At 39.9% G+C, this 27,743-nt stretch overlaps 1 protein-coding gene across 1 annotated transcript; it reads left to right on the top strand.

The window, feature by feature from the left end:
* Positions 1-94: 94 nt before the first annotated feature.
* Positions 95-27,707, top strand: slc8a1b (solute carrier family 8 member 1b). Its single transcript, XM_014339717.2, has 4 exons — positions 95-681; positions 13,585-14,507; positions 16,063-16,227; positions 16,948-27,707. The coding sequence occupies exons 2-4, from the start codon at positions 13,632-13,634 to the stop codon at positions 17,743-17,745; spliced, it is 1,839 nt and encodes a 612-aa protein (XP_014195203.1). The 5' UTR covers positions 95-681; positions 13,585-13,631; the 3' UTR covers positions 17,746-27,707.
* Positions 27,708-27,743: the final 36 nt, after the last annotated feature.

Below are 27,743 nucleotides of genomic sequence, written 5' to 3'. Positions count from 1 at the left end.
GGGGCAGAGTATCCGAGAGAGAAACACACAGTGTGTATGGACCTATAAACACACATGCTGAGAGAGAGAGAGGGAGAGAGAGGGAGGGAGAGAGAGAAGAAGGGAGAGAGAGACAGAGGCTGAGCTGATCCTCAGTCGGTTTGTGAGGGAACAGGCGAAAGAGAGACCTGCTCACACGCTGACACACATACACACACACGCACACACACACAGGCACACTCTCAGTCTCATACACTCTCGCTCTCTTACTCGCGCTTGGGGGGGGGGGGACGGGAAGGGAAGAATGAGGAAGAAGTCCGATCTGCTGCGAGCCTTGTCCCAACAAATGCGGGCATGCTAATGAAGCACCGCTCCGGTCATCCGATCATACAGGTCAGCCGGGTCGAACTACATGGAAACGAGGAGTAGGCAACAAACGAAGATAACAGCAACAAATAACCAGGCGCTGCATGGGAATCCAGACTCTTCCCTCCTTTCGTGCGTCTCGATCGGTGGATACGCCGTCTTGGCTGGCATATAAGAGCTCCCTGCGTCTCCATTACCATTCCCCACCACTGGCTTACCTCTACTACTACTACTACTACTCCTCTTACTCCTTGTTCTACTAATATTATTAGTAGAGCTACAGTGCAGCTTTTACTACGGACTTCTCCGGATCGTGGCCACTCAAGGGAATAAAAGGTAGGCACTCTGCAGTTTTCTGGGTGTGCTTCATTACGGATAATGACATTAATAGCGATGTGGGCAGCTTTGCATACATTTTGCGGCTTTGTCTGGTAAAAGCAAGTTTTACACAGGGAGGTAAAGTGAATGGGATGGAAAGCGGACCCTTTCGTCTCGTGGAGCTCCGACTGAAGACTGAAAGCACCATGCGTCGGAAGGGTTTGGATGCAGTGTGGAAACGATGTTCCCTCACTCCCATTCTCCCCCACCGAGCTTTCCACACTGCGCCTTTCTTCCACTGTGATTTGGGAATGTACATAGATTGAAGCTTGGGCTTAGAAAGAACCGAGTACGATGGGAGGTGCTTATCAATGTTTTTTCGCCAAAGTGAACAGACAGCATGGTTTCATGGGGTGTATTTCTTTTTTTTTTCTTTATTTGCTCTACACATCCACGCTCCTTCCACGCTCTCCACTCCTCTAGCCGCCTGCCCCACTTATTTATAGAGGAGTCATTACGGATGCAGAGCACGTTCAGACAGCCATGCTCTCACCTTTTTATAGGCGTTCAATGTGGAAGTTGGGTGACAAACATTCGCAACCAAAGCTAAATTTCCCTGCTCTGTATGGTAATCCTTGTAAAGAGTGAATGCGCATTGAAAGACACATTTGAGCAATTCTGCAGGTTCCATGTCCTGTGCGCCAAGCAGTGCAATTCGGAGGTGATGGAGTGCCTTTGTGCATCAGTGGAGAGCAGGTTTCGGGGAAAACCTGCGCTTGGACCCGGTGTTTGAGTTTCAGTGGGCTTCTGATTTAGTACTTTTTTACTAACAAGTTGGATTTAAAGACACAGAGGGGAAAACTGGCTTAATTTTTGTTTAATTTTCTGTCTGCTTTTGGCAAAGGTTTTTAAACCAAACGGTAGCAGAGCTTCACATATTAGTTAATGTAAACCTATACCGTAAAGTAATTATTGCCCCCGTGTGACACTCCAAGTGTCTCATCTGTTGAGGATTACTTGGCAAATCAGGAAGGTATCATGTAGGCTTTCTAGGCATTTCGCTTTCACCTGACATGAGTCGGGGCTTTAATGGTCATGACACAGAGGAACTGGAGCTCGTTCAGTGTGGATGATATAAAATATTTATTTTTAACAATAAAAAAAGAATGTCAGTCAGCCTTTACAGCTTTATTTAACTCCTAGCAGTGCTGCATTTATTTATTTATTTATTTTTAAAGAACTCGTCCTGCTGCAGTGGTGTTAATCCAGAGTAGGTATTAAGACAAAACAGTTTAAGATTTTCGGTAAGAGACCCATTTTCCAATAATAAAATTGGAACTTTTCCCATATCAGACACCAGATTCAGGTCGCCTCTCAGTGGGTGTACATTAGGCTTGTTCTTAACCTGATTGTGTGAGAATGTACCACACATGCACGCAACTTCCACACTTGTAGGTGACAGCTAAAGCTAAGTCAGTGCTCAGTGCCTGAGAGGAAGCTGAGTCTGTGACTAGACGTTTAACTGTATCTGATGTAAATGTAATAATTCTGTATTATTAATGCCATGATTGTACTGAAAAAAATTCCAATATGAATTCTTTTTTTTTTTGCATTAAAGGACGGGAATTTTTGTTTTAATCCTAATAGTAATAGTTCAGTTTAAGGCTTTGTTTTCCTCTATGATTGTTAGGTTTTGCTAACATTAGGTCAAAATGACTTTTTTTCAAGAATGACGTCATTTGAAAAAAATATTTCCATTCATCTTTTTTCCCCACACATCCCTAAGCTGTTCTGCTTCTTTCAGCAAAAGAGACCCTGTTCACTATAGTTTACAGTAAACAAGAACAAATTAGGTGATGAGAAAATCATGAGAAAAACAGTAAATTTTGCTACATCTCAGACATTCCCTTGTAAAGTAAATGCTCCTTTTTCACTGTTTTGCCACATTTTTTGTCAAGGTGTTTATGCTAATACAGTCAGTTCAACACTTAATGGGCAAGTAATTAGCCATTCAAGATGAGCTCAGACACAGAGTCTATCTATTAGAAATCAGTGTGCAGTTTGGTGCAGTCACTGAGATTTATCATTATTTTTAGTAATTAATTATGCTGATTAGTGGGAATCCTTAGTTTAATTTGTGGGTGTATTGCTATAAAATAATGCTGGTATAGATTCAACGAGATCCTGGGAGATTTTGGACCATATTAACATGATAATATGACATGGTTACTGCCAGTTTGTGATGAGAATCTCCCACATCCCAAAAGTGCTGTCTTTGGATTGAGATCAGGTGACAATAGAGGTCATTTGAGTACAGTGAAGTCATCACCATGTTCAAGAAACCAGTTTGAGATGACTTGACCTTTGTGACAATGTTCGTTACCCTGCTGGAAGCAGCCATCAGAAGATGGGCATAGTCAGCAACTATACACATGTAGGCTATGGCGGTTAAATGATGCTCTATTGATAGTAAGAGGGCCAAAGTGTGTTAAAAAATCCCCCAGCAGCAGCAGCAGCACTGTGAACCAGAAAAGGCAGTATGGATTCATGTTTTTGTATTGTTTATGGCATATTCTGACCCTACGATCAGCACAGAAATCAGACGCTCATAAAAACAGGCAACACTTTTCCAGTCTTCTATTGTTCACTTTTGATTAGGCTGTTCTTAGCTGACAGGAGAAACACCTGGTGAGGTCTTCTGCTGCTGTGAGTTCAGAGATGCCCTTCTGCATGCCTTGGTTGTAATGAGTGGTTATTGCCGCCTTCCTATTAGCTTGAAGCAGCCTGGCCAGTCTCCTCTGACCTCTGACATCAACAAAGCATTTTCACCCAGAGAACTGCCACTCACTGGATATTTTCTTCTTATTTCAAGCATTCTCTCTAAACTCTAGAGAACCTGTCTCACATCAGCAACCATGGCATGTTCAGATTCACTTAAGTCATCGTTCTTCCCCAACTTGAATGGGTTGTCCTGATATACTTAAATGCACTGAGTTGCTCCTCCTTGTGTTCTATGTGCCATCCATGAGTACATATCAGTAAAGTCAAATACAAATACTAAAATAGTAATGGTGGATAGAAAATTTATTAAAGGCTTTGTAAAGATCATTACTTATACACTAACGGTTGTTTTTGTTATAGAAATGCTAGACTCTTTAATTCCTTTAAAAGTGTGCTAAACTGTGAAAGTTAAAAAAGCAATACTCAGTTCAATAAGATCATTAGAAGGAAATGAACATGATTTATTGATGTACAAATTCAGTTTTAGATATTTAGTGGTTAGACTCAGCTGGCCCATCACACCAGAATTTAATCCCAGCAGTGATAGAGATTAGGGCAGGACCCCCAGGAGTTTAGATGCTGGTAGTGGAGATGACGACACAGGCTCGAATGGAGGCTGAGTAATAGGGAGGAGGTTGGTTGCATGAAGGCATCTGCAAGATGTTTGGACTTGATCAGTGTTGTCACAATCAGCTTGACAGCATGGGAAACTGGAAATGGTGTAAAGCTTAGATTAGCTGCAAAAATCAGGGAAGCAGAGATGTGTGATGACAGATCTTCCTTATTTAACTTATGCATAGGCTTCATTTCTGTAAGTGCTATGTGTTTAGTCTTAGTCAACAAAGCCAATGGCCATTGTACCTTTATTTTTGAGTCAATAGCGTTTACAGGAAATGGAAGCTTTCTGGAGTCATTAGTTGATTTGAATACTGAGTATTAGACAAGTGTCGGTGAAATAGGTCCAAATATGTTTATGTTTACATGCATTGTGTCAAAGAAAAACATTTGACTTTTTATAAGATGTTTGGCGTAGAACATTTTCATATTTGGAACTCTTGGCTTAAACAAGACAAAACTAGACACTTAAAAAATAAAGCTATATAGTTTGTTGATTGCTGTTCAGAAGAGAACTGGTGCACTGACGTATCTAATTATTTACATGTGGTGACTGTTAACTAGAAAGGAAATGCTAAGTCCAGTATTCATTATCAGCTTCAACTTCCCTTTATTTACTGAGCAATTGCACCCAAGTAGTGTCTGCAGGTTAAATAACAGCAACTGACACAAACAATAGCTTGTGTCCAGCTCCTCAAGGGAATGTAACTCTTAAGCTGCTAGATGCTTCTTTATGATCCCTAAGCTAGTCACAAACATTGTCTGTCAGCAGTTTGTGTGCAGTGGTTTTATTAGTGTTTATTTTCTTGATAATATCATCCTCCCTGTGATAAAAAAAAAAACAGGTTTTTGACAGTACTGCAAGAGGTCTAAAGTGGCACAGTCACAGGCAATAAAACAAAAACAGAGCTGGAAGTCGCTAAAATGCTCCATAAAGCTGAAGAAACCTACTGTGAAATTATTTTTTTGGTTACACAATATGATGTCACCTCATGACTGGTGGAAGGGCACTGTCAAAAATACTTTTTTCAATGTTTCACTATTTCAGATTACAAAATACATGAAGCTATTGTGAAGATTTAATTGGCTGCTGGTGGCGTGTAACATTGTTACTGCATGTTCCTAGAAAATTGCTTAATTTTTAGGAAGCCCGATGACATAAACTATATAACCACATAAGATAAAACCACAGAATTCTTGTGAAATTTGAACCTATTGAAGAAAGGGGAAGATGTCATCTCTTTAGCAAAATGTACATAATGCAGGATATTTTTACCCACGTGCTTCCTTATGTGGATTATACCATAAACATAGAAAGGGTTAAAGATGGCAAAGTTGAAGATAATTATGTGCCTTATATCATTTCCCATCTCTTGAATGAGTAGGGAACTGTAAATAAGGGAAATCATTTGGTAATTTGTTTCAACCTTTAACAATTTAGTTCTCTTTTTTGGTCTTGCACAACTCCTGTTTCTTCATCATTGCCCTCCCACACATTCATGTCTCTTATCACAACCCAGGTATTCAGATAGTCATTGGTCAGACGTAAAAGTAGGAAATAACCCAGTGTACTGCAGTGGCAGTCTGATCATTTCCACCTCTACAAGTGTAATAATATGACAGGACGTCTTTGCCGGGGGACTGGCTGTTAGAGAGATCCAGATAAAAAGGCTCAACATCATTCTAATGATGGTAAATGCAGACCATTAATCTTCAGTTGTTTCCAGGCAATAGTGTGTGTGTGTGTGTGTCTATTTTGGCCTGTGCTTGCACTCACATTCAGTGGAATATCCCTGTGGTTTTATTTCATTTGAAGAGGTGAGATTATGTTAGATTAGCCTCCTGTTTGCTACCTTGTATTTTTTCTTTTCATCTGCCTGTCTCTGATTCTCCTTATCGCTAAACTAGGTACTGTTTTCCACATTACACTCCTCTCCTTCAGTCCCTTTCTTCTTACGTCTCTTGTGCTCCCATTCTTATTTACTTTACCACATTTCTTTGTCTCGCTTTCACTCACTGGTTTAAATATTTCATTATCGCCGCCTGTCCCATAGCGAGGAAAATGCATCGCAGATAGGCTGAGAGCAGCACGCTGAGGCTGTTACCTTCACTCACTGCATTCTCAAGCACAGCATTTCATTTTATTTTCAATTATTTTACCACTATGTTATTTGCAAAAATATGTGATTCAGTTTCAGATAAACATTAGAAGTTTATGCAAAATGTGAGGTCTTGTCTTATGTATTCCTCCTGACTTCTCTCTGTCCTTGCTCTGTTTCCTGTTGGTCTGATCAGCTGCCTTCTTGGCATCTTTGGGTGCTATCTTCAAAGGCTCTCAAGACATAACAGTTCTGGGCCAGAGAAGCAACAGCTTGTTTCGCTGCAGCACATGGTTTTCGTTTCGTTAACTTTACGCTTTCTGTCTTTGCTGTTGCCTCTGGGGAGTAAGATTCAGTGGTCCAGTTTCTGTGTCTGTTGTCTTTTTCTGAGGCTGGATTTTCGTCTGCTGTGTTCTTCTTGAAATGGAGCCAAGTTTTTGAGGTCATAACACTAGGGAAAATCATGACGGATATTCTGAAACCTGATATTTCAATTAGAAAATCCAAAATAGCAGCCACTGTTCAGCCACAAAGCCATTCAAGCACTAACAACAGACACGTTCTCTAAAGTTTGGCTCTGATACGATCCAGGTCATTATCTTTTCCTTTATCAAGTGGCCATTAATGTTACAGGATGTTCTTACAGGATGTATTTTGCAGGCAAGAAACAAGCCCTGAACTGTAAACAGTGTGGGTGATTATCTTATGTCATCTGAAGTGTAATCTTCTGATAAAGCGTTAAGCAACCAAAACTGTGTAAGGTAGGTCTATCAAGGATTCCTGTTCGTGAGGATGAATTTTAAGCAAGCCAGATGGAAAAAATGGAGGAAGGAACAGAAACTGGAGTGCTTACCCAGGGTTAGCCAATGAACTGTGTTATATTAGGAACTGTGGCATGCGCAGCTGATAGTATATACACAATCTACTGCTTTATTTTTTAAGAATGCAGACTATTAACTATGTTTTATGGTAAAAGCTAGGAGACTCAAGCCCCAAGGGGAAAGGAAGAAAGCCTGGAAGTAGTTTAAATGACCAAACGATCTAAAAACAGCCAGCAACTGCTGTATTTTGTGCAGTTTAACACAATTCACCCTTCCTCTGTTTGTGAGAGGGCTCTGGCAGCTCCAGTGTTGTTGTCACTGCAATAATTTATTCATCCTTATGTTTTTTCCTGTTTGTCCTATTCGGGGTCACAGACCCATCAAAATTGCACAGATGAACTGAATCATTTGAACAGATAAAAACACAGGAAAAACACTATAGTGAGCAATACAGGCTGTGGGTTTTTAAGCAAGTGAGTTGCCGTGGACCAGTAAGTACCAGAAAGTACCAAAAGCAAAGTATTTCAAAAGCTGACTGAGCTCTCCTCCACATCACTGATAAGACAGGCATAACATCACAAATTGTGACCTTCCATTAGTAGCTTATGCTGTGCCATTTGTAGTTTTTTTCCTGTGCATATGGACTTCTAGTGCAGTTTTTTTTAAGTTGGAGGGCTGAATTTCCTAGTTCCCAGTTGGAATTTTCAACTGGAACACCCCCTAAAGTTGGAACATAAACTTTGGAGCAGCCTCACCAACCCTGACTTCACAATCCAAGATGGCGGCATGCATGTAAATGGCAGTAAAACTGTGAAACTTGTTATCAGGACAGCCACAGTTGTGTATAAGCCATATGAACAGCATTGAACAAGTTCTATCCATAAACGTGCTGCAGTGATGTTTTTAAGCCCCGCAAAATAAACAAGTGTGGTGCTTGTGGAGCAGGGCCTGCTGTGATTTTGGCCTTGTTTGGGTGTGTCCTGCCTTAGGTTACAAAAATGGTGGCAAATAACTCTACAATTAAGAGAGTGCTTAAGGTCAGAGAAAGGTGAGTTCTAGTGCCAGAGAGCCTTGCTGGGTTGCAGTTAGTGAGCTGTGTGTGGTGGCTGCTTACTGCTGCTCTGTGGAGAGGAGTGTGTGTTTTGTTGACTTAGCCTTTTTTTTTTTTTTTTTACTCATTTTTCAGTTTAGTGACTAACTCCTGGGTTTGGTTGTTTCCTTTCTTTTAAAGGTGATAGTCGTTTGTCCGTCTGTTTCAGTTTCATTCGTAATAAAAACATTAATAAAAACCTTTAATTTAACAAGTTCACCTTCATGTCACCTTTTTTTTTTCAACCCAGACACTTCTTGTCACTTTCCCACATCCCCTGTATGTTTTAGGGGAACGTTAAAGGTCCAATTGCTAATTGGCAATAATAAATGAATGGCTCTACCTCGCTAAGCAGGAAAACAAACCACATTTTCCTTCCTTTTCTGACATTACTACTGGAAACATGCAAAGACTTGTAGCAATATACTGCTTCTGTTTGACATAAAAATGTACCTGCACCAATTGAGCAACATCAATCGTAGTAAAATTCCCACTCATGGCTAATTTAGAGGGATGGTTTACTGAATTTCTACAAACCTAACCTATTCCAGGTTCAGTTGTAATTTTTCTTTTGTCCTTTTTGATCATATCTACAAATTTTGCGACCTTTATAACCTCCAATTGTGTCGTGAAGCTTTAGAACATACACTCTATTGAATGGAGAAGAACTGGCTTTTGGTGTTATGTTCAGCCATCTGCCTTTTAGAAAAATGACATCTCTAAGTGAAAACAGCCAAATTCCAGAGCACACTGAATTATTGATCAGTTGGAAAAGTAACCTAAAGGCTTTTGTGACCACACAAGAAGCCCATATAAGGCAAGGAGCTGCTGTCTAGCATTAATCAAGGGGGAAATGGTTGCTTATGACCTTGGCAAATTGAAGTTTAATTAAGTAGACATGTAATTTTGTTGAGAGTTGATTTTCCTAATGTCTGAGCACAAAGCTCTTACACCACAGCAGAGCCCACTCAGTAAACATCGGGGCAGCAGTTAAACATTTGGTCCATTTAACCCAAATATTTAAATTCACCACTGGTGGATTTCACATTACAAAAAGTAACAGATTTAGCCAGCAAACATCTTCAACACCATTAAGCGAGACACACACACACACACAAATACTCTCCATACTGTATACTGTATTATATTCTCAATGGATTCTTGAAGGATCTTTTATTGTGTGTTTAGCTATGAATAGCGTCAGAATGGATTCTTGGCTTAATAGGACAGAAAATTTTATTCATGTTGAAAAAATATATTTATATTTATAATAGTTATTGTAGTAGCTTGGCAAAATTGTGCTGTGTCCAGCTATTGTCACATAGGAAAAACAGTGGTTCCTAACTGCAGCATAATCAAAATTATTGCGACAGTATGCAATGAATTTGTATGTATGCAATGTGATCTCATTACCCTTTAAATCATTGCTTCAAAGATGAGATCCAGGGCTTTTACCGCTTGCAGTCACTTGCCATTTTCAAGGAGACTTTGGTGCGTCAAGACACTGATAAAACAACAGTAAGACAGAGTCAGTCTGCTATCAGTTTGTGATTGAATGGGGTCAAATGAACAATTACATACAGTCTGTTTGTGATATTACTGTGATTATCTATGATAAAGTGGCAAGAATCACAAGACTGTTGCTGTTAATGTGCAGAAAAATTAACATTAAACAGAAATTCACAATAACTACATTTAGAAACCAGCCAGAACCTCATACCTGGACAAGGTTTTCTGAAATCCCTCCTGACGTAGCTGCTGCACCACACTATATTAACTGCAAATGGATAAAGGTGCTAGATGGAGAACATTACCTGACTGTCTGAGTCAGACCATGTTTGTTTGGAGACAGGTTGCCTACCTGCAGGCAACCTCCGCAATCAGCTTGCGATGGAGAGTGGTTACTGAGAGGTTGGAGGTGTTGCATGCTCCACTTGTGGGTGAATAGTTAAAAAGAAAAAAGCTTGTTTGAAAAAGGTTCTGATCTGAGCTTTGTTTTGTCTCTTAATTCTGGTTATTGCTCTTTAATTCAATGGATTACCTCTTTTATCATTGCTTTATTGCTTTTCTTAAACAATTAAAAAGTGGTAAAATTAATTTACACTGCTGTTTTGTGTAAATTAGTTTTAATTTGCTACACTTGTTCTGTTTCAGCATGGTCGATGTATTTGGCAAACTCAGATCTCTCAAGCTGTGCTGTATGTTGTGAACTGCAGCCAGTCAGAAGACAATTTAATTTAATCTAATTTTTCAGAAACTGAATGAATTGTGGGGCATCACCAAGGCAAGAATCACATAAAAAGTCTATTTATAACTGGGAGTAACACCAAGCTGGAAATGAGCACAGCAGGCCACCTTTAATTTTAATCAAGCACATTTTATGGTTCAGTCATGACGACTTTTGCTATAGCACTTTCGTGCTATAGCAAAAGTCAAAGAACATTTAAAACATTTTTTTCTGTGAAAATATGGATTTTTTTTTTCAAGATTCTTTTCATTGTATTTAGACATAGAGGCATTGAAAGTATAGATACAAACGTGCAAAATCTGTGTGGCTTTAATTCTGTGGAATGGTCTAGGAGAGGATGTGTGTTCTTCTCCTGAAGTTTAAACTAAATTATATAACCATCCGCAACCCAGCACCTTTTATAGTCATGCAAATTTTGATGAAATGAGGTTTCACTAATTCAGGAGACTCGAATTTAAGCTGTGCAGTATTTACAAACTACAGTGTAACTGCACTTTTTTACAACTCACATGAACATTGCAATTCTAAGTTTATCCTTTCACTTGGAGCAATTTAATATTTTCTGTTCCTCCTTTCAGGGCAGCACGGTGGCACGGTGGTTAGCACTGTTGCCGCACAGCAAGAAGGTCCTGAGTTCAATTCCAACATCAGGCCGGGATCTTTCTGTGTGGAGTTTGCATGTTCTCCCCGTGCTTGCGTGGGTTCTCTCCGGGTACTCCGGCTTCCTCCCACCGTCCAAAGACATGCAGCTTGTGGGGATAGGTTAATTGGATATCCAAATTGCCACTAGGTGTGAATGTGAGTGCGAATGGTTGTCTGTCCCTGTGTGTTGGCCCTGCGACAGACTGGCGACCTGTCCAGGGTGTACCCTGCCTCTCGCCCTATGATAGCTGGGATAGGCTCCACCGCCCCCCGTGACCCTGAAAAGGATAAGCGGAAGCGAATGGATGGATGGATGGATGTTCCTCCTTTCATTCAGATAAAGTACTTTCTAATATTTTGCCTACTGCTCTGCTGTCTGACCATCACATTGTTGCATACAAAAGTGCATACAATACAGAAACAGATGAGGCAAAGACTCCAAGGCCACCAAGATAGAGACATGCCAGAGAATTGCCTTGAGTCCACTAATAGACTCATCATGTTATAGAGCAGAGTCCCAATGCTCCAATATGTTTGATTAATTCCCATAAAAAATGAGCGGCCTTATGAAAAATATCCACGTTATTTTTCAGTGATTTGTATTTATGATGATACATTTTAGGTGTTGCAGTGCCAGATTTCCAATTATGTTGTTTACCTTGGAGCAAGAATTTAATTCTCAGATACGAGTCTGATGTTAGGACTAAGTTGTATCAGTTTGCATTAGGGCTGCCACGATTAGTCGACTAGTCACGATTACGTCGACTATTAACATCGTCGACGACTAATTTATTAGTCGATGCGTCGTTTGAAGCTTTGTAAGATCCCAAAAGACGCAGGAATGAGTAGTAGGATTTACGAGTGTAATAACGGACTGAAACAGAAGATGGCAGCACTGCATGTACAAGTATGCCAGCTGCCGTTAAACCCCTAATTCATAGCGGCCCAGAATAGTTGTCAACAATGGCAGCAGCTAGTTAGTTTTAATATTACTCTTATTATTCTTTTTGGGTCACAAAATAAAGTTTAACATATTTTCAGGTGAGAATGTAGCTGTGTAAACCTCAAATATCTGCTCAGTTTATCAAGACACCACATATTTGCAAAAGCGCTCCAACGTTTTTGGAGATGTCTGTTACCCACTTGCTCGATAGCTAGCCGGGGGCAAGGCTCACTAGAACCGGTAAGAACACTGGACTCCTGGCAAATCGTTTTCAAATCCAAGCCATCTTTCGCTACTCAGGTTAAACATATATAAGTCACTTAGATAACTTAAAAATGTTATTGTTTGGCTTTTTTCAGTATTTAATTTGTCCCTGAGTAAACCGGTTTGGCTGAGATTAAAGTTATAGTTTTTACACAGCTGAATAAACTTCAAGCAGACAACTGATTATCAGAAGTGTGAGATGCTCGAGAATATACTGTTATATTTTAGATAGCAAGGAGCAGACGGCTGAGTTTATTAAACTCCACCGAAACAATCTGCAAATGTCATTAACATTTAATAAACTATCATCTTGTCTTTATTTTTAGTTAGCACATACCTTAAACACTTAAAGCTGTAAGCTAATGATATAAGAGCAGATGCATGCTGGTGCAATAAGCTGTAGTTTTACGTCCAATAGATGCATGATCTGATTAGTCGACTAATTGCAAAAATAATCGGTGACTAGTCTACTATCAAAATAATCGTTTGTGGCAGCCCTAGTTTGCATGTTTTTTTTTTTCATTTTCTTTGGTACCTGTCATTAAATGTCACTACATGGGCTTTTTATGACAAAAGTGATTAGTCTGTGTGAATGCCTACACTTAAAACACAAATAAGCACACGATTAATTTGTGAACTACCCGCATCTCAATGCTAAAGTGTGTTTTGGAAACAATAAGCCCAAATCAGGCATTAAAAAATACAATCTGAAATAATTACTCAGAATGCTACACCTTTTCTCTGAAGTGTTCACCAGGGGAGATTGATGAAGCTCTGTGGGCATCTTATGGGTGTGTGATATTTAAAAGATGTCTTAATAAAGCCACCTTATTCACAAGTTACTGTTGCTGAGAGAAGTAGACTGTTTTCATAAAGGCCACTGCCAGCAGTGTTATATTAGGTAGAGCAGAGTATTATTGCTACAGGACCGCTGCAGGGAAGTTTCAGAAGCTGCTCCCTGAAAAGCCAAAGTGCTGAGCTCAGGAGCTCAAGTTTATCTTTGCTGTGATTATTCAAACTTGGTGTCCTTAAACAACTATGCAAACATCTGCCCTGAAACATGTCTGCTAATCTCTGTGGTGTTGTGTTTACAAGGTCCTAATGCATTCATGTGAACTGAGCTATTTGGTTTTAGTCACACACCTCCCAACTTATCATGTACTTTATCAATGCTGACGTGCTCTTGTACAACATTCTATCATAATATTTCATAATATTGGCACCTTGCAGGCAGCATCATTTAGTGTAAGTAAATTGAAGTAAACAAATATCTTCCAGTGAAAATCACTACATTATAAAAATCATGTTAAAGGAGATTTAAATGTTAGAATTCCCCACTGGTTCCTGTTTTCAACAACATTAATTTGTCTTATTTCTAATAATACTTTGTATTTTCTCCTGTTGTTTTCTCTCTGAAGGTTCAACATCCTCATTAACACCTCAGAGTACTGGTCTTGACACCAACATGGCCCGTCGGGATCACTCCTCCCGCCTGTCCCCGACCATGAGGTTAACAGTTGTTACGGTGATCCTCTTCCTTAATCTCCATCCCTCGTTGGCCGGGGCACCCCCTGAAGCAAGCCTGGGTGGCTCTGTTTCAGCTGTGTCCACCAATAAAACTGAATGCAGTAAACCTGAGCAGTGTTCACATGGGGTGATTCTGCCTATTTGGGAGCCCCAAAACCCATCATTTGGAGACAAGGTCGCTCGTGCAACTGTTTACTTTGTGGCTTTGGTCTACATGTTCCTGGGTGTGTCCATCATCGCAGACCGCTTTATGGCATCAATAGAGGTTATAACATCACAGGAAAAGGAGATCACCATTAAGAAACCCAATGGAGAAACCACCACCACTACTGTCCGGATCTGGAATGAAACGGTCTCCAACCTTACCCTCATGGCTTTGGGCTCTTCAGCACCTGAAATCCTCCTGTCCATTATAGAAATTATTGGTCATGGGTTTGAGGCTGGCACACTGGGACCCTCCACTATTGTGGGTTCTGCAGCGTTCAACATGTTTGTCATCATCGGTATTTGTGTGTATGTCGTTCCTGATGGCGAGACGAGGAAGGTCAAGCACCTCCGTGTGTTCTTTGTCACGGCCACCTGGAGTATTTTTGCCTACATTTGGCTCTACCTGATTCTGTCAGTGATCTCACCTGGCGTTGTGCAGGTGTGGGAGGGGCTGCTCACTTTCCTCTTCTTCCCCATTTGTGTGGTGTTCGCCTGGATAGCCGATCGCCGCCTGCTGTTTTACAAGTATGTGTACAAGCGCTACCGCACTGGCAAGCAGCGTGGCATGATCATTGAGACCGAGGGTGATCGTCCACTTCCTTCCAAGGTATGATGCTGTCACTGTTGCCACAGCCGTTATCACCAGGGTTCATTTTCCACAGACATTTTTTGTATAAAGCATATAACTGTTTATTGCATTTAACTAGTCATTTACTGAAATCTGGGGAATGCACTGAATAAAATGTCAGAAAGGGTAAGACACACATTACTACCTACTATTCTTTGCTATGCTTTGGCATGTACAGTTTTTTGCAATGAACACAAGAGTGAGGACAGGACAATGAACAGTTTTCTTATCTTCAGTTCAAATAAATTAGTTTTAATGTGCCTGACCTTTCCTTTTTGGAACCTCCTTAAATTGCTTGATTTGCCCTGTTAGACTTTGTTGTTGTAGCAGTTTCTTATTCCCACATCGCACCAATGTCTTACTACCAAGTTTTGCAGAAGAAAAAATGCCTTCCTTAGTGTCGTATAAAAATCTTAACAGTTATAACTAAAGCATATCCGTGAGAAGAGTCAGCTAGTAAAAACATAATTAAGCTGTCCTCATCCAAACACATGGTGGAAAAGATAAGGTGCTAAGGTATGTGCGTGAAGAGTGTTCATGAGTAATGTGTACCTCAAATCTGTATTACAGAATGACATTTTGCCATGCTAAACTGTTGTTATGAAACACGCACAAATACCTTCTTAAGTATTGTCAGCTATTAATTTTTCATTTTGACTATTATCTGATGACACATGTGAAGATGAAGTGCATCACACACATCTAATTAAATCTTCAGTACTGTGGTGTAGATTGTGTTGATTTGCTACAGTTAATTTGAAGCCTGGTTGTCTCTTCTTCTGCATTTGAAAATTGCCCATGGTGTTATTGCTTGATGGCATTATAAAGAATCAGTGCTCCGTAAGTATATGAAGAACACTTTCATTTCATCTTCTGAAAAAAAAATCACTAAATTAAATTCAAATATGTTCCTGAGGGAAAAAATGAGTATTTCTTGCCTTCCCGTTTAAAGAGACGAAGGACGTTTCATCAATGAAATGATTCTCTACGAAAAATGCAATGTCAGTGAAAAACAGATTACTTCTTTATTCTGACAGCTACAAAATAAAGTGACATCCAAATACTGATGACTAATATATTACCTACCCATCCTTTGGGATCTGGTACTGTTAGCTTACCATGGTTACATGTAAAGTAAACCTTTGGAAATGTGAAAGCAAAAGTTTCAAGCAGAAACGGACAGTTCTTGACCTAAATTTGGCTGACAAGACAAATAGTTTTATGAATAAAACAGTGAGAACTGAGCTTTGAAACACTGACAGATAAAACCCTCACTGACCAGTGTCTGGTAGCACCCTTCTTTGCTTTGATTGAGGGGTGTTATTGGACACCAACATGTGCACATGACTGGATTCACACAAACACTCACTATTTGATTTCATGCTTGTTGTTGTGTTCTCATCACATACATGCAGTTCTCACTTGACCTTTGAGATTACAGAAGAGCGCCTAAAGAATTGATATATTGACAAAATCTTAAATGAGGTGTACTGATTACTTCTTCCTTCCGTCCTTCTATTGCTTCTGTTTTAAGGTGGACATTGAGATGGATGGAAAGATGCTGAACTCTCATGGTGTTGACTTCCTTGATGGTCCACTGGGCTTAGATATAGATGAGAAGGACTTGGATGAGGAGGAAACACGGAGAGATATGGCCAAGATCCTGAAGGAGCTTAAACAGAAACATCCTGACAAAGAGGTTTGTAACAAAGTCAGAAATATATCTTGCTATTGCTGCTCTAGTTGCACAAGACCAAAGGTAATCTGCAATATATAAAACTACTGCTGTTTGCTTTCATTTTTACAGGGTCAGATCACCAGTCTGTTGCAGAATATTAGATAAATTCTTAATAAATTCAGGCATTTATATATATTTACAAGTGAATTTCACACTTATGTATTGGTGAATATAGAAAATTAATAGGAAACCAAAGACATTTCCAAATAAAATATGCAGTATTTTCATTTGTTCTCTCACAAAGAAAATGCTGCAGACTTACTATTTACACAAAGACGAAATTTCTGAAATCTGAAAACATTTTCAAATAACATTTTTTTGTCCTTCTACAAGAAAAAGGGTTTGTGAAAGAGAACTAAGTGGTTGGCTTGGCATGTAATTTACATCTGTTTTTCCCCCAGACTGTGCTTGACTTACTGTAAGTGTTTGACTCATTATAACTTTACTGCTATTTGACAGTTTCTTGTTCAGTAGTCATTGATGTGACATGTAGTTAGATCTTATTTATCCATCCGAGCTTGATGAAACTCCACCACATTGGTTCAGTGACACACAGCTTTTAAAAACATAAAATAGGATACTGTTTCAGCAGTCTGGGAGTCGGGATTTATACCCCCAGGAAATCTACTATTAATGCATGTTGTTGCACTCTTTGTGGCTTTTTGTATTTTCTCTTACCAGGTGGAGCAACTCATTGAGCTTGCCAACTACCAAGTCCTGAGCCAGCAGCAGAAGAGCCGTGCTTTCTATCGATGCCAGGCCACCCGACTGATGACAGGTGCTGGCAACATCCTGAAAAAACATGCTGCTGATCAAGCACGAAAGGCTGTGAGCATGCACGAGGTTCGCTCAGAAACTGGCGAAAACGATCCTGTCTCCAAAATCTTTTTTGAGCCCGGTTCTTACCAGTGTCTTGAGAACTGTGGCACAGTGGCAGTGAATGTGGTGCGGCGTGGCGGCGACCTGGGCAAGACGGTTTCTGTGGAGTACCGGACAGAAGATGGCACAGCCAACGCTGGCTCGGACTACGAGTTCACCGAGGGTGTAGTGGTTTTCAAGCCTGGCGAGACGATGAAGGAGGTCCGTGTGGGGATCATTGATGATGACATCTTTGAGGAGGATGAAAACTTCTTGATTCACCTTTCCAATGTCAAAGTGTTGACATCAGAAGGCGAGGAACCTGAGGAGGGGGGCGAGTCAGCTAATCACGTTGACTCAGTGGCCTGTCTCGGCATGCCATCCACAGCAACCGTTACCATCTTTGACGACGATCATGCCGGCATCTTTACGTTTGAGGAGCCCGTATGCCATGTCAGCGAGAGCGTTGGCACCATGGAGGTGAAGGTGCTGAGAACCTCAGGGGCTCGTGGCGTGGTCATGCTGCCATACAAGACTTTGGAAGGAACAGCGCGAGGTGGTGGAGAAGACTTTGAAGACTCTCACGGCGTCCTGGAATTTCAAAACGATGAGATATTGTGAGTAACTTTGATCAGTCTCTCTTAAAATCATTAATTGGTTTTCATGTAGATAATGATCAGCTTCACTGTCATTATCCTCATATTTTTCGTAATTGTTTATTATGCATTTTGTCAGTGTAATGTTGCAAATGTTATTGGTGATGAAGTGAAAAGGCGATGGTGTCAGTGCGATGTGGTGGTTGGGATGAGCGGTAAGGTGGACTGCTCTCTCAGCACACAACAAAATCAACAATGCCCCACCCCCTTTATGCTTTTTGCCTTGTCTCTGTTTCCTACTTTGCCTTACTTATGCTCTTCTTTTATTTTCATCAGACTGTTCAGACCTCTGCCTTGGTCTCTGCCATGCTGTGATGTTAGTCTTCTGTAGATTTTATTGATTTTTGCACTCTGTAGTGTAGTTTAACTAATAAGTTCCAGTGCTGAGAAGTTGGGAAAGTGAATTATTTGTTGGGTGGTCGGTTGTTTGAATTTCAAGTAATTCGAATGTCATAGCGCTGAATTGGAACGAGATGCATTGAGCTTTCTTTGAGTAAGTCATGCAGTGGAAAACAAAGAGGACCTAGACACTGGAAAAGGTACAAGAACTCAACAGACAGCAGGGAGCTGGAGAAATGCTAAGGAGGGACATCTATCTAGTCAACTTAATTTAGATTAAAAAACCCCAACAACAGTTGCCCTTTTAGGTGGCTTAATAATGTGTGAGAACATCCCAGAACAAACCACTCACGAAGCCAGCTTGAAGTTTATTTGTCATCTTTATTAGTTGAAAAGGGCACTCCACTGGAGCTCCATTTAAAGATCCCTGCTGTGAAATAAGAGCGGCACAGTTTAAAGCTCTTCTCAACCCAATGCTTAAAATCTGATGGTGACTCATGGTGAGGTTTGTGATGGCTATTTGACCACATTTGAAGAGGACTTTTACCACACTGTTGATTTTGCTCACGGCCAGCTGCTGTAGTCGTCATCCTGACCCACACCAAGTGTGGGAAATTAGCTCCAGCTGTCAGTCTAATGTTTGTATAATACTGGTCAATATGCTTTGAAACTGAAGATAATTTCACAGTCTTCTATTCTTGTGTATATATTTTTTCAAAACTGAAGTCCTTTCATTACCAACCATTATAAAGAATTTTTTTTTGCCAAAACATTAGGTGACATGCTGACAGTACAACTGTACAGCTGATACAGGTAAATGGCATTGTACTTAGACTGTAGCCTTGTATGTTAGTCTCCTAATAGCTGTTTTAACCTTGTTAGCAGTAAATATCAAGCTCATTGTATCATTATGTTGTTCAGACTTCATTTACACATTGACGCGGTGGTTCTTGGCCAGTTTTGGTGGCCATATTAGTTTTGCTGTGGACTATAGTTTTGTATACATTTGTTCTCCTTGTAACTGTGATTGACTTGAATCTCATGTCTTTAATGGTGACGTCTGCTTTGTTATAATGCAGTCATTCAGTGTTGCTAAAGTGCCTACACACATGCACTCCTGTAGCTGTATACATGTAAAACTGAATGTCTGTTGGTTCTTTTAATAGGAGCTCTGTATTGTGTATTTCTCACAGTAAGGTAAAATACTCTTGCGAATTATCATTTCTGGGCATTGTTCTGTAAGGTTGTTGGGCTTGTACCTTTAGCGAGATATATACCCTGTAACATACTTCAGCAGTTTACCTTGTTACCTTTAGGCATTATGTTTATTTATGGGAGCTGTGATCATCCCTAAATATCATCACATGTTACCGGCTGTATAACAACCGTCATTTAAATATCCACACCATCACTGTTTCGTTGACCACTCAATCGATCCCAGTATAGCAACTGGAATGAGGCTGAAGTAACTGATACTGAGTATACTGATGAAATGATTTCACTAAATCAACTGTACTGCTTTCTTATAAAATGGATTTCTGACCTATAAATCAGATGCTAAGAGTGTTTAGTTAGTGAGTCTTTGCCCATACTGTTTATCTTAGCTTTTCTGGCTGTGGAGGAGGTTCTTTATCTTCACAGAGAACATGAGCACGACTGTGAACTGCTGCTGGTGTGGTCTCATAATAAGTAAATGAGATTTTAAAGCTGATATTGAACTACAGGAATAAACTTTACTTGACTTTGTTTAGCAGTGCGGAAAGAGATGGAAAGCACTGTGCTCTTTTAGCTGGCTGGCTTCAGTTATTGGTTACTGTAGTTTGCCTTGGAAACCAAAGGTTTGCTTACAGTGCTTGTTTGGAAATGTTCAGTTTGTATGAGAGATGGAAGAAGAGTTGTAATGACATTAAACAAAGTGTGCTGCCATAATGAATGAATAGGAGAGACGCTGTCTTAGTAACAGTAGTCTTAAACTCTTTCTGTGTCAGCCTCTACTGTTTTAGGTCAGATTTGAAGCAGATGTCTGCAGGACTTGCTTTTTCAGCCTGTGGCAGACAGAATAGTTTCCACAGCTTATAGCGCTTACAGCCAGGAATAAGTGGGTTTTAATAATACTTTGTCCAAATCAAATGATGGACTGTACATCCGGCTATCATGGTTACTGTGAGTGTGTGTGTGTGTGTGTGTGTGTGTGTATGCTTGTGTGTATATGTGTGTTTCTTTAGGGGAAGACTGAGTTGCTAAGTGATGACTGTAGACTACAGGAGATTGGCCTGAAGTGAAAAGTATTCTAAACATGCCACAAATGTTATCTATGTTGTGTAGAAGCCATTTTGCTATTGGGAAATCAGGGGTTTGATTCCCAGACAAGTCCTTTAACCACTTGGGGAGTAAGTGTGCCTATAACTCATCTGTGGTGACTTTTTTATATGAATAAGTTAAAACTGTAGGTGCTAAATCAAAAGGAAACCCCAAAGCATTATAAATAATAATAACAGAGAGACCAAAAATTAAGACTTCATGTCATGGCGAGCGATAGAATATCTGCAATTTTAACAGTAATTTAACCAAAACTTGAGCGTTCATTTAAGAATAACACACATGACTGCAACATGGTAACTTAATTTGTGCACATGCATAAATCTTAGTTAAAGTATTTTAACTTTGTGGTTTTATACTTCACTGTACCATCCTTCTTTCCAAGCCTTGGAGTCAAGCAGTTGCTGCATATAAAAAGGAGGATGCTACACTGTGCCTTGTCTTCTGGATAAAGTTTCACGCCTTTAATGTGATGCAGTTAAAAAATAGCTGCTCTTGATATATGGCCAGAAACTGGTTATGCTGTTGCAAGCACAGCAAAGGAACTAAACTTTTAAGGACAGATACATGTAACAAATAATATGGTAACAAATAGTAACGACAACTTACCGTTCCATACCATTTATGGCCCTAATTATTTTGCAACACTTGTCCCATGCTGGGCTTTTTTAGAAAATATGCATTCCCACAGAAATACACAGTGTAAGTCAGAAATGAGCCATTGGGGCCCTGACATGTCCCTTTAGGGAAAAGCATTGAACGATTTTGCTGAGAAAAAAGAAATTACAAAATAGCTGATCTAAATATGATTGCCTCGAGGCTGACTCTACCCTGATTCTGTTTTCTGTGACAGAGGAGAGGGAATGAGGTAGAAAGAGAGAGATAGGGGTGGTACTGTGAGGAGAGAGATTAGTGTGAATGGAGGCAGTGATGGGAGCGTAGTGGGGTGGACGGAGGAGGGAGTGAGAAAGAGAAAAGTTGTAGTTCTCTAAAGTTGTGGTAATTTTCTATACGTACTAGCCCCTGCCTTTTTTTTCTCCAATTTTCTTTTTCACTCCTTTGTATCTCTGCGTCTGAAAGAGGACCTGTGCAATTTGTCTCCAGAGTAGCTTGTGAGGTCTTGCCTCGTGTGTTTTGTGAAAGACGGAAATGTACATGATTGTGTTTGTGTGTGTGAGAGAGAACAATAGGAAGAGCACATAGACAACACCACATCCAGTGCTCAGTGCTGTCAAATTACCTCTCTACCAGCTCAGTGCTGCACATTTGTGTTTGTGTGGGTGTACTATGCTATAACCACCTTGTGGTTTAATGTGCCAATACAGATGCTTGAATTTACCAGCTGTGACATTGACACTGGTATTGTTTTCACTTTGTAGGTCTGTCTATCCGTCATCATGACAAGATGTTGCTGGAATTACCACAATGATGGTTTTGAGCCCTTGGGAGATGTTTATTTGTCTGTCTTTATGCAGATTTTGCCACAATAATAGTACTGCAAGATACAGTGATGAAGGTTTCCAAGTGTAAACAGGATGTAGTCAAAGAACTCCTTGGGAGGCAGTAATTTAAAGTACTACTACTAGGGCTGCAACAACTCATCGAGTAACTTAAATAACTCTATTACAAAAATCCTTGGGCCAAATTCTTTGCTTCAGTGATTTAATCCATGTAAGCGTTTCTACTACATCTGTAACTAAAATCAGACCTGCAGTGGAAATGTATTTAGGAGTGTGCATAAGAATAAAAACTAATACAACATTAACCTCAAGCAGCCCCACAAAAAGACTGATAACACAAGCCAAAGTGAGGATGGTGTCGTCATTGTTTAGAATGGAGTCTGTCTACACAGACAGCAAAGAGGCGGAGCCATCAAGGTGAGCTCAGGTGGAGTGAAAGAAAGAATGCTTCTAGTATCCAAAACTGCCTCATTAAAACCTTTACTGGGAAAAAGCAGATGAAAGTCCCTCATCAAACAATCTGATCAACAAGTGAACTGCTTCCACCCACAGCTGTTTGTTTTGCGTAGCAAGAAATCTACAAGAAGCTACAATAAAGGCACATAAATGCCAAATTTTAAAACTAAATATTGGACAAAATAATTTGCATGTGTTTTTCTGTATATGCCTGTATTACCACTGCTATTGTATTGCATACATGCTATTATAAACTAGTATCATAACACCTGTCTTATGATGAGCAGTTTTATCCAGAGCACCTTCCAGCGGTCTAAGTGGCTCTATTTTTATTATAGATGATCCTGATGGAATTGGCAGACTACTTAATGCAAACTGGGCCAGCAATTCAGTTTTTCTAAAGCTTGTCATTGAAACAGTATTTTTAGAAAATGGAAAGGGCAGTCAGGTTGGATATTATATAGAAAAAATTAAAGTACAATCAACGTGTGGTTCATTAGTAATCAGCGAAGCAGTGTTTTCCAAGAGAGCGAGCCCTTGTTTCACATGCCGTCATACTGAGGTCAAAAAGTTGAGTAAACAGATCATGCAGGTGAATATGCACAATGACATGCGAATATGAAAAAACATGCATACTTACACATCTAAGCAAACTGGTGGTGCACACACGTCTACAAAACACAACATCAGTTGTTTTGCTGTGCAATCAGTCACTTTTTGACCCCGCGAGGGAGCAAATATATGCACACATAGATACATACCAATTATGCAATTTCCATAAACAGGCAGCAAGTGGAGAAACATGGTGTAGTTGAGAATCAAATTAGGCTCCCTCCTACACTCACACACACATGCATACACACGATGAGCAGACTGGGAGTTCACACTCTAATAACCAGGACAGATCGGCCTTTTGAGATGCATGGTTAGAAGCTATAGAAATGTGGGATGTGTCTGTGTGTTTTTATGAGTAGGCCTGTGTGCTTTTTAAAAATACATTCAGATGGTAAAGAAATTTGATTTTTTTTTAACATTTTGCTTGTCATCGAGGTTCGGTTTGATCAAGGTTTACTTCACAGTAGCATCGATATAGATTTCATTGTTCCCTTACTTGAATTGTTTCTCTATGCTCAAGAGAACTGCGTCACAGTAAAATGTATATTTTAAATGTTTCGTCAAGTTTGCAAAAAAGAAAATCCTAAATGAGAACCACACAATAAAAAAAACACTTGGCTAACACCTGCAGATCATCAAACTGTCTCCATCTTTTCATTAACAGTTTGCATAGTTCCTAAACCTCGAGCATGCATGATGTAATTGTATCATTATAAAATGCACATGCCAATAAACAAACCGACATATTTATGGACACGCATACGTTTGAATGCTGGTGGTAATGAGGCTTGATGGGGTTTGTAGGTCACATGCATGTACCCATACACATTGCACCCTTCTGTCAGAGCAGTACCATTAGTGAACATTTCTGAATTAATTAGTAGAGAAAGATGACAAGTGTTGTGGGAGAGCACTTGTTTTTCCACTTAAGGACGGATGATTAAAACTATGTATGTGTGTGTGTGCGTTGGTGTCTGTGCAGTGTTTCGTATTTGTTTTAATAAATTCCTTTGTTGCTCTGGACAATGAAGCAAAGTGTGAAACAATATCTGCTTGAATCTTTTTCCTCCTTACATGTACACACATTCAACACAGACACACGAACAAGCTTGCACTTTATGAGGTGTGAAGTCTGTGTTCTCGTGTTACAGAGTACATTGTTATCGCACATCTAAAGGTAGGAGACACCTGTGATCTTGCGCGCGCTTTTACCGTGCATGCATTTGACTTCAGCTTTGAAATGATTTTGTTTCTAATGCTTAAACGACTGGAGTAGTAAACTGACTGAAACAAATCACGTCCTATTGTGTGAAATTCAATCATTTTTCGCTTGCCATTTTCTGGTAACAGCTTGACACGTGTTTAGATGAGAGACTGTATATAAAGGATGGATGTAGCCATAGCGTCTTTGCACATTTGCTTTGGATTTTGCCTCAGTGTTAGCACTACTGATGTCATCCCATTTGTTTTTTTGGAGCTGGAAGTCACCCTGATTACAGTGTTAAGCTAGCAAACTTAGTTAGCAAGCTACATCCATAAACTGGTGCATATCCAGTGCAGACTCTGCTAATTAGTGCTATGTCGCAGACTAATAAAACACTTAACAAAGCTGAATTTTATTGGAAAGGCCGTACCACACAGCAGGCTATTATCAGATAATTCCACTAAAAATGTTCCACCAAAACCACAAACATGGTTGAGATTTCCAGTTCTGTGACTTATTTTTTGGATGACTTACTGACTAATTAAAAAGATTAGTATCTTTAATGGATGATTAAGATCATAGCTGCAGTCACATGAAGGCACAAGCATTGGGAAAAAGTGTAGGAAACATGTAGCAAATGAGGAGAGAGGCTCAAGACTGACATCATATCTTGGCGTTTTTTCACCCTACTTTCCACAAAATCAGCTTTTATCTCCGGCAGGCTGCCACAGTCTTTCTCATGAAGGAGAGCACAATCAATGTTTCAGAATCCTTTGTCAAGCTCATTACGCTAACCCATAAGCAGTTGCTTTGTTTACTGTATATACCTCTAAATCATTGCCAAGCTATTGCTCACATGGAAAAACACACATCATTTTAGATGGACACTCATAAACATAATGAGGGAACTGGACCGGACTGAAATATGCCATTTCCACTTGTACTGCATGATTGTTTGGGATATACAAGTATGACAATTAGGCTCTTCAGTGTTTTTTGTATACCGAATAACAGAAAAAAGTAGAAGAGAGTGCAAGCAAAAGGGGTGAGGACAAGAGAGGGCAGGTCAGCAGCTTGACAAATGAGCCCTAACCAGCTGCCTCCACAAAACACTATTGCCTTGGCAACGGCGGGGATGGAGAGAGAGAGAGAGTGAGAGGGGGAGAGAGAGAGATACTCAGAGACATAAAGGGAGCAAGAGAGTGATAAAAGACAGGAGAGTGAAAAAGATGGGAAAGAGGTTGGTCTGGGGTAAAGAGATAAAGAGCAGAGGCATAGACTAAGAAGCCAGATGGGAAACGATATTTTCTCATTTATTCTTACAGCTGCCAGATGTGGCTTCTAATTGTGTTGTTTGAATTTCGTGATTATAATCTATGAGTGCAAACTTTGCACTGTTTTTTAGCTGCTAAACAAGTACTTGATGCACTATTGCAACACACTCAGCTCATGAATATGTATCTTAGCAGTTTTAGGATACAGGGAATTTTGCAGTCGTTCTAGTTTTAACAAAAGCTAATAGAAGTTTTTATGAGTAGATCTATGTAAAAAGATGTCACAATACATCACCAACCATTCTTGAATTACAGCTTTCACTTACTTGCCCTCCAACTTGTTTGTTATCCCTCTGGCAAATATAGCTGCAACTGATTGTGTCACATCTTCCATTCACAAGTTTGCCAACTAGCACATTCAGCTACAAGGAACAGCGCTTCCACTGAACAGCCACTCCCTTTACCCTGTGATGACTCGGTTGAGATCCACTGCACACTTTAAGAATTCAAGCACTTAAACATGTATAGGCATCTACAACTGAGCTCACAAACATGCAGTGCTGTTTTCACAGTAAAGAATTTCAAGAAGGATGTGACTCTTAATGAATTAATCCCTACAACAAAGCAGGAACTGAGGCATTTGCTTTGAAGTGGTGGTTTTAGCATAAGAGCATTCTGCTTTTAAGTCAGTCTGGTCACTTGCTTTACCTATTTTAGGTATCATGAGCCATTTTTAAACCTGTGGCATCATTCTTTATATAGTGTAGCTCTTTGCTTGGTGCTTATCCTTATGAAAGAGGGGCTTTAATAAGAGCACTGGCATATTCCCTGGTCTGTCTGTCTGTCTCCACTAAGTAGTTCTAATGGATGACTATGAGCAGGCTAATGCTATTATGTTGATGTTAATTTTTTGGCGAGCGGGGTCTGTGATATTGGAACTGAATCCCACTGGGTTATTTATTCTTCACGTTAGTCGCAGAGGAATCGCTGAGGTCGGAAGATTGCCAAATGTGTGTTGTATGTATATGAACTTGACAGGTTAAGTGAAACAGATCATTGTTGTTTATACCATGGGATATTTCGGTTGCGTGTGTTAAACTTTGTGTGTGAGAGTTCTTTGAATATTATCAGCTGCCACAGTCAAAGATGGATATAACCTCTGTGTCTGAAAAGTGAAGTCATTTCATTGCGTTATTTTTACTGGCCAGAAGAGGGCGACTCATGTGGTTGCAAAAACACTTCAGTTTGTATAGAAATCTGTGCAAGAGTAGTACTCTGATCCCTTTCTCTGTGACGTTGGGAAACATGGATTTCTGGGTTCAATTACTAGATTTAGTTAATTCATGTTCATTTTCAGCAATATTCTCCTCATTAGTCCCTCTGAGTTGCATTTGCATGTCCTCCCTGTGCTTGTGTAGGTTTCCTCAGGGGGCTCATGCTATCACAAACATGTTCACTTACTTCGCCTATCACTGTGTTCTTCATGAAGGTATTGGCTTACATTCTCTGCACAGTGGCTTCCTACTGCATCATAATGTGTAGGACAAGTTAAAGGATCAGTTTCACTACAGGAATAAATAAAGGATATATTATCCTCATACACTTCGATCACCAGAGTGGCTTTAAATCCAAATCTCCAGATTCAGTTGGCAGTTACTTTTGGGTGAAATTCGCCCTGCGTGTCATGCGTTTTGAAGACATGCAGTGTTCAGCAGGGAAATTGAGTAGGAAAGAGTTTAAGCCTTTAATAGTTGTAAGGATACAAAAACCTGAAAAGGAGAGCTTCCCCAAATCCCCAATTATTTAGCAAAGGGCTCTTCTCTGTATGATCAGTATAACCTGTATGGCCAATAATCACACCTCTACATACATTTTTTGTTTTACATACAAATGTGAACAGGTTCAGCGAGGAAAACAATATTTTTTAGAATCTAAAGTTAGTTCACATTCCTTTTCATTTAAAACCAAGGTATTGCAAGTGATGGGAAATGTTGTGTATGTGTCGAAAACAAGCACATATCGCATCCTTCTGTTTAGTGAGAACGTAATTAAAACATTACAACAGGACAGGTCAGGTATAGGTCTCAGTTTTACTACTAGGATTTGGAGTTTGCTGGTTGAAAGGGGCTTGGTTTAATGCTTGCACTGCCTTTTGTGTAAAAGACATTAACCCAAAGCAAAACATTTCTTTGTTTTACAAGAAGTTGGGAAGACAGACGGTGTGTGTGTGTGTGTGTGTGTGTGTGTGTGTGTGTGTGTGTGTGTGTGTGTGTGTGTGTGTGTGTGTGTGTGTGTG

Source organism: Haplochromis burtoni, unplaced genomic scaffold (genome assembly GCF_018398535.1).
Source record: "Haplochromis burtoni strain Fernald_Lab_line unplaced genomic scaffold, NCSU_Asbu1 Contig_46, whole genome shotgun sequence".
NCBI classification, from domain to species: domain Eukaryota; kingdom Metazoa; phylum Chordata; class Actinopteri; order Cichliformes; family Cichlidae; genus Haplochromis; species Haplochromis burtoni.
This window is presented reverse-complemented; position numbering and strand designations above follow the sequence as displayed.